General features: G+C 37.7%; 1 protein-coding gene across 2 annotated transcripts in view; it reads left to right on the forward strand.

Moving 5' to 3' along the window:
• Positions 1-7,977, forward strand: part of ftr83 (finTRIM family, member 83) — a 15,345-nt gene extending 7,368 nt beyond the window's left edge. The window contains exons 2-8 of one of the 2 annotated variants that reach the window (XM_062048474.1): positions 194-289; positions 422-655; positions 734-893; positions 1,059-1,115; positions 3,286-3,354; positions 3,693-3,765; positions 7,440-7,561. In XM_062048474.1, coding sequence (XP_061904458.1) covers positions 194-289; positions 422-655; positions 734-893; positions 1,059-1,115; positions 3,286-3,354; positions 3,693-3,742 — 666 coding nt within the window. In that variant the 3' untranslated portion in view covers positions 3,743-3,765; positions 7,440-7,561. Of the gene's footprint in view, positions 1-193; positions 290-421; positions 656-733; positions 894-1,058; positions 1,116-3,285; positions 3,355-3,692; positions 3,766-7,439 lie in introns of both variants that reach the window. The other variant, XM_062048473.1, reaches the window with a different exon arrangement.
• The last annotated feature ends 444 nt before the right edge of the window (positions 7,978-8,421 follow it).

Genomic DNA, 8,421 nt, shown 5'->3' on the forward strand with positions numbered 1-8,421 from the left:
AAAAACAAAACAGAGGGTGTACCCTGCCATATGCTTGAGTGCAGCTGGGATAGGCTCCAGGCCCCCCATGACCCCGAAAGGGACAGGGGGTATTAAATGGTTGGATGGATGTACTACTGTGTAGAAAGTGTGTAGAATGTGTGATTGTGAAAGGAAGTGCCACGACTCAACCGTCCTTATACTGTTGTCATAGCAACGACTTGGCGCTACTCAGGCTGAGATCCAGGAAAAGATTCACGATCGCCTCAAACAGATGGAAGAACTGAAACTAGCAGTAGACGCGCTAAAGGTTGGTACCAAGCGTCAGTCTATTAAGCGCTGATTCAGCACTGAATAGACGCTCACATTCCTGCATGTTGAAAGAGATGAGTTGAACACCGCCCTCTTGCCTCCTGTTTCCTGCTTCCTGTTTCCTGTGCAGACGTCAGCCCAGAGAGCGCTGCAGGAATGTGACAAGATGTTTGGCGACATGATGCGCTCCATAGAGAGGATGCAGCAGGAGATGGCCAAGCTGATGTCCTCCAATAAGCGGGCGGCGCTCAACAGCGCCGAGGGTCACATGGAGCGTCTCAACCACGAGATCTCGGACCTGAAGAGGAGAGACAACGAGATCACTCAGCTGTCCCGCACCGAGGACCACATCCACTTCATCCAGGTAACGCGGGGGTCAAAGGTCACGGAGGCCTTTTTAAAAGTAATCCAGCACTGAAGTAATCAGGTCATGTGTTGACAGAGTTACCACATGCTGATCGCCCAGACGGAGAATGAGGAGTTGCCCACAGTGATAGTGAACCCTTATTTCACATTTGATCCCGTCAACAAGGCCGTGTCAGAAATGAAACAACACCTCAATGAATTCGGCAATGAGGAAATGGTCAAAGTGGCCAAAACGGGTAATGGAATATGTATATTACGTTCATATTTACACTCAGTAAAATAAGTGACTTTGGTGATGTTTCATGCACACATTTATGTTTGTACTGTCAGCAAAATGAGGGTGTTACTGTACTTTGATGATGTTTTATGCACACATTTACACAATATTCATGTTTGCACAGTCAACAAAATGACCTTCTGCCAACTGGAGGACGGCAAGAAGAAGCGTTCGTTCAAAGGTGAGTCAATTAAAAAGCTTACATCCGATTGGATGTGAGCTGCAAAACAATTTGATGAGTTTTCCATCATTTAAATAAAAATTTAAAATAGTGGAACTTAACAAAACCTTTTTGGGCCTAGGGATGATGTTCGTTAAGAAATTATCGAGTTCGAGCCCATTATCGAATCCTCTTATCGAACCGGTTCCTTATCAAATCTGTAATCGAATCCAGGTAGGTTGTTGTGTGTGCACTGAGTTCCAAAAGCCATAGATGTTATATGACTGGGCCGGCACGCTGTTTATATGGAGGAAAAGCGGACGTGACTGAGGACAGCATTCGGCCGATAAAGGGTGAAGGTTTCAGCAGCAGTGTACAGAATTGAGATCGAATTTAAAAAGTAAAAACTAAATAATGGGGTTATAAATGGAAACAAAATAGAAAAATATTGCAATAAGAATAAAAATAAAAAGCAACAATGAGAATAAAAATATAACAGTAAAATAAGAATATAACAAGAGAAACTAGGCAGTAGTGACCATGTTATGAAAATGTAATGGACGTCGAGTGGATCTAGCATAATATTGTGAGAGTCCAGTCTGTAGAAATAATATAGTCACTCTTCACCATAGTGGCTCTAACATAATAGTGAGAGTCCAGTCCATAGTGGGGCCAGAGACGACCCCTGGCAGCCGACCTGGTTTCTCAGGTTGGAGAGAGTGGATGTCATCAACCATTGGCGACTTTAAAAGGAGACACATTTGTGGCTGAGGAGGTGAGGGAATTGTGAACATACTCCACCCAAGGGAGGTGGGAGGACCAGGACAAAGGGTATCGATGGCACACACGGCGGAGGCTAACCAGGTCGTGGTTACGCGACCAACACCGTCTGGCCGTTGGTCTGGGGATCAAAACCTGATGAAAGGTGGCTCCCAAAAAAGCCTTCCAAACTTGGGATGCGAACTGGGGTCCCAATCTCCGAGACCAGGTCCAGAGGGGTACCATGTAGGCGGAAAACGTGCTTGACCAGAAGATGAGCAGTGAGCCATTTTTGAAAACCGTTCGTCGGTCGACCACAGTGAGTATGACGGAGATGCCCCCGGGAAACTGGAAGGCCTGTGATGAAATCTAAGGCGATGTGGGACCACAACAAGCCATGTTTACGCGGCAAACGCTCGGCAAACACTCTTCATATGAAAGAAATGTACAATGAGGAAGTGCAGTGTCGCTTAGCTGCGGCTTCAAACTGGTACGTAACATGGTGCCCTGTCGTCACCAATCATTGAGGAGACCGCTTGCAGCACTTTTCTCTTGCAGTACTTTTTTTTTTAGTGTGTGTTTTTGGCATGTGGGGCATTTTTCTTTGCATATGTTTTTTGTTATCCTGCATCATTAACCTGCTCAGTGGCCTAGTGGTTAGAGTGTCCGCCCTGAGACTGGAAGGTTGTGAGTTCAAACCCCCACCGAGTCATACCAAAGACTATAAAAATGGGTCTCATTGCCTCCCTGCTTGGCACTCAGCATCAAGAGTTGGAATTGGGGGTTAAATCACCAAAATGATTCCCGAGCGCGGCCACAGCTGCTGCTCACTGCTCCCTTCACCTCCCAGGGGGTGAACAAGGGGATGGGTCAAATGCAGTGGATAATTTCACCACACCTAGTGTGTGTGTGACTATTGTTGGGACTTTAACTTTAACTTTAATTCATGCGGTTGTAGCAAAGCTTGTGTCTTTGTTCCTGGATGAATTGATTATATTTATAATTTATTTCCAGGTTAGTCATAACCCAGTTATGTCAGCACTGCTTAAATTATATTTCTGACAAAACACACACAAAAATGCTTACACAAAAGCTCTTACATAGATTTTTACTGAATTAGTTCAACCTCAGAAGTTTGGTTGTAAAGACAACATACAGAAAAATATAACATTGTATTAATGATAATGATAATTATATTTTGAATATTATCAGCTGCTTTGCTGCTGCTTGTTTTTTTTATTGTGGTTGAAATCGGACGTCAATGGCTTGTTCAAATGTTTGCTTTTGATGACGTCAGCGACTTTGCATGTCAATGAAGCCATTTTATTTGTGCTCTGTAAATAAGCTAACTTCATTTACTCATACTTGATCATTATTGACAATGATGCACAGTGACTAATGTAATCGTGTGATGATTTTCTGTGCACGACAGCGGAGGAAGCCCCCATGTACAGATCTGTGCACGTGCATGAACCTCAGCACAGAGATGACTTCCTGAAATGTGAGTCGCATGATCCTCTAAGCTCGTCTTCTGTGTTCTTCTTCTTGCTTATTTGGCCTTTTAATCATTCCCTGCTGAGAGCATGCTTTTTACAATCACAGGAATATTATTTGGTTTTGGTGTTAGTTTGTTGTGGTTATGGTGCTACTTTATGTCGAACATGCAATGCATACAATTACAGGTATAATAGAATTCATCACATTTCCAGTTTCTCATTACAGCATGTCCGAAAAGGAGCAGGAAGAAGCATAACTTAGCTTGGTGTAAACATGATTTTAAAAGCTGATGGAGTATGAAACATACTAGAGATATTTGTGTTGATACTTCTAACATTGCAGATAATAATCCGGGCAGAACTCGGGGTCGCCGGGTGTCTCACCAACTGTGACCTGCAAAGTTGGACATTGGCAGGCAGGTGACCGTCCAATACCTGCAACAGTTATTATTAATATGATATAACACAATATCATATCATATATGATTTATGATAAGATATATGATTTAACCAGAAGTGGGTAGAGTAGCCAAAATCTGTACAGAGAGGCACTACTACAGCATGTACTGCAAAAGATGCGCGTTTTACAGTCACCTAGGATGCTTTAACGGAGCTAATGTTAGCATTTGCGCAGCTAAAACATAAAAAACATGTTTTCTCTCGTTGGGAATGGAATTCTAGCAGGTTAAAATGTAAACATTTCTGCTGACACAGAAAGTGATATAAATGTTGTTTTTCATCATTTGTAAATAAACATTGTGATGGCGTGTCACTTTTACAGTGTGTAGTTTGAGTGTGGTCATGTGACTGCCAGGCTCCGTTTGCTTGGGGAAATGGAGTCAAAGGTCACCAGTGCTGACGTTGGATTGGTGAAACAGAGTCATGTGACAGAGGTCTCTCTGACGAGTTCTATGAATATGTCTTTGCAAGCAGTAGTCAATAGATTATACGTAAATATAATGATATAAAAAAAGCGATTGGAATTACATTCGATGTAACAAAGAAAAAGTAGTGTTACTTCTTCACAAAAAATACTCGAGTAAAAGTAAAAAGTATGTCGCAATAAAAGTACAATTTATATACATAAGTAAATGTAACAGTAAACGTAGCACTTTACTACCTACCTCGGTATATGATGTATGATATGATATAATATGATATGATGTTATATTATATGCTATGATATGATGTATGTTATGATATGGTATGACATTATATGATGTGATGTGATAGGATATATGATATATAATATGTTATGGTACATTAGGATACATAATATGATATGATATAATATGATATGATATATGATATGATATGATATGATATGATATGATATGATATGATATGATATATGATATAATATGATATGATATGATATGATATATCGTATAATATGATACAATAAATAATATTGTATGGTATGATATGATATGATATGATATGATATGTTACATGATATGATAAATGATATGATATGATATGTTACATGATATGAAAAATGATATGATATGATTGATACAAGATCATAAATGATATGATATGATATGTTACATGATATGAAAAATGATATGATATGATTGATATAAGATAATAAATGATATGATATATGTTACAAGATATGAAAAATGATATGATATGATTGATATAAGATATGTTATGAAATGATATGACATGACATGATATGATATAATATGATGTATGATATGATATGATATACAACATGTGATTTATGATATGATGTAAAATTTATGTTATTTTTATAATCTGAAATTATTTAATAAGATATGATATATGTACAGTAAAGCCAGACGGTCTCACTATCTTTCCTGCAAGTCATGAAGCTTACAAACAAAACCTTCTCCTCAATAGGCACGCTCATCACTCTTTAGCTCGGCCCACTTTCTCTCTCTCTCTCTCCCTCTCTCTCTTCCACATTTTAATGATAAATATTTTCTATTCTGTCTTCTTTACATTTTTGTTAGATTTTACATGTTTTTAAAACCTGACACCTAAAAGTGCTTTACGGATAATACGTATACAGTTAATTGAGAAGTACACAACAATAATGATTTTGTAGTGTGGAATGTTAGAAAAAGTTTGATCAAGTGAAATGAGTCAAACAGAGAACAATGGTAGTTATGAAAATCACTAACCTATTTATTATTAACCGTCTGGAATGGATTTATGCTGTCTTTACGTTAAAGTAAAGTGGTATTTTTTTTTGCCGACACCTAGTGGTCACGATAATTAATGAAGTTATGTTTATGATGCAGTAATATGAATGATGCGGACATGTTTGTTACTGTATACGTTCTAATACACTTCTGCATTTAAGATTTGTGTGTGTAAGTAATATGCAACTATAATTATTTGATACTTGTTTATATTGACAAATGTGCTGTTTTAGACTGCAATATTATTCAATGAAGGACACTTATTACGTACGTCTAGCTTGTATGCTTTTGTGTGCTAAGCTGTTGTGTACCATATTTACCTTTTGTAAATGACTTGACTAAAATAGAAGAAAAGAACAACCGTGTGTGCTTAATGGAGGACATTTGGATGCTAACTGGCTTTCCAGCTTTGCACAAGTAAACACGCTGCAGGACATTATATTATATATATTACATGCAAGCACATAAGAAAAACATACTTGTTTTATTGCTGATATCAGATCGATATCTGATACAGTATCAATATCGGATCAGGACACTCCTATAATTATCATCTTGTGTTTGTTTTGTAAATTAATTATATTTTCATTATGATGTAATGATAAAAAGTATCTATACCAACGATTATAATATCATATATGTTTTATTAACTAGATTTATTATAATATTTATTAGGGCTGTGAATCTTTGGGTGTCCCACGATTCGATTCAATATCGATTCTTGGGGTCACGATTCGATTCAAAATCGATTTTTTTTTTTCAATTCAACACGATTCTCGATTCAAAAACTATTTTTTCCCGTTTCAAAACGATTCTCTATTCATTCAATACATAGGATTTCAGCAGGATCTACCCCAGTCTGCTGACATGCAAGCAGAGTAGTAGATTTTTGTAAAAAGCTTTTATAATTGTAAAGGACAATGTTTTATCAACTGATTGCAATAATGTAAATTTGTTTTAACTATTAAATGAACCAAAAATATGACTTATTTTATCTTTATGAAAATATTGGACACAGTGTGTTGTCAAGCTTATGAGATGCGATGCAAGTGTGACACTATTGTTCTTTTTTTTAAATTTTTTTATAAATGTCTAATGATAATGTCAATGAGGGATTTTTAATCACTGCTATGTTGAAATTGTAACTAATATTGATACTGTTGTTGATCATATTCATTTTTGTTTCATTACTTTTGGTTTGTTCTGTGTCGTGTTTGTGTCTCCTCTCAATTGCTCTGTTTATTGCAGTTCTGAGTGTTGCTGGGTCGGGTTTGGTTTCGGAATTGGATTGCATTGTTATGGTATTGATGTGTATTATTTTGTTGGATTGATTAATTTAAGAAAAAATAAAAAATTAAAATTAAAAAAATTAAACAAATTAAAAAAATTAAAAAATAATTACACATTTTTAAAAAAAATCGATTTAAAAAAAATGAGAATCGATTCTAAATCGCACAACGTGAGAATCGCGATTCCAATTGAATCGATTTTTTCCCACACCCCTAATATTTATTATGATGAATAATAATCTTTAATTATTGTTAACTATTTAAAATATAAAAATAATAAAAAATGATGATACAATGGCATCACAGTGTAGAAAAGATGATGTGGACATTTTGCCCTGCAGCTTGATATGTATAAGAATATTCTAAAAGAAACATGAAGCATTCGTATATTACACAATATTAAATATTACGCAATCAATAATAAAATATATTTAGCATAATATTATGACTGCACTGGAGTGCTTTTAGTGTGTTTCAACCAAAATACAGAAATTAATAACATTAAAGTTCAGACCTCTCTCAGTTGATTTGTGGAACTAAAAGCTGTATGTGATGATGAAGGTTTCAGCTGATTCATGACTTTATCCAGAAAGTGTAACCTTCTCCAATCCATGTGTTTCCTTCTAGATGCTTGCCAGCTCACCCTGGACCCAAACACAGCCTACAGGCAGCTCCACCTGTCCCGGGGTAACAGGAAAGCGACCCTGAAGCGAGACCCTCAGAGTTACGGTGACAACACCTCCAGGTTTGACTCCTTGCCTCAGGTGCTGTGCATGGAGGCCCTGTCAGGCGGCGCCTACTACTGGGAGGTGGACTGGAGTGGGGAGGGGGCTGCCATCGGCGTCACTTACAGAGGCATCAAGAGGACGGGGTACGGAGACAGCTGCCGTATCGGCTACAACCGCAAGTCTTGGAGCCTCTTCTGCTCGGACGCCAGCTACTCAGCGCGCCACAACAAGGACCAGATTGAAGTCAACGCCCCCTACTCTTCTAGAATCGGGGTCTTCCTGGACCACGCCGGAGGAACACTTTCTTTCTACTCCATCGGAGAAAGCATGTCTCTCATTCACCGCTTCAAGGCTTCTTTTAGTGAGGCTGTCTATCCGGGATTCTGGGTTTGGTACGAGTCTGCCATCACGCTCATACAGCTTTGATAAACAGGAAAATATCCTTATGATTGATTCAAAATGGTCAAGAACCGATTATTAAAAATAGGTTTTTTACTTGCTGCATTTATACGGCATTTGGCATATGCCGAATAATATATTGTGAGAATACAAAATGAATGAAGAATCAGTTCCAAATGGAGTCGTGAGTTATTCACAGATTCACATCCCTAATAAACAAATGTACAGTATTTGCCTATGCTTGTCGATTGTAAGACAAATTGGATTATTGACATTAATTTGGAATGTTGGGAATCTTTTGTTGTTGATTAAATATTGTACACGTGTGTGGATTTGCAGGATGGGATAAACAAGGTGAAAATAAATCCGCTTCTCAATCAAAAGCAGCTGTAATTGATTGATATGTTTTTGTGATTTTCAATATGCAGCATTTATTTTTGCAATAAACATTTTGTAACAAGGAAATCCTGTCATGATTTACA

Source organism: Entelurus aequoreus, linkage group LG05 (genome assembly GCF_033978785.1).
Source record: "Entelurus aequoreus isolate RoL-2023_Sb linkage group LG05, RoL_Eaeq_v1.1, whole genome shotgun sequence".
Taxonomy (NCBI): Eukaryota; Metazoa; Chordata; class Actinopteri; order Syngnathiformes; family Syngnathidae; genus Entelurus; species Entelurus aequoreus.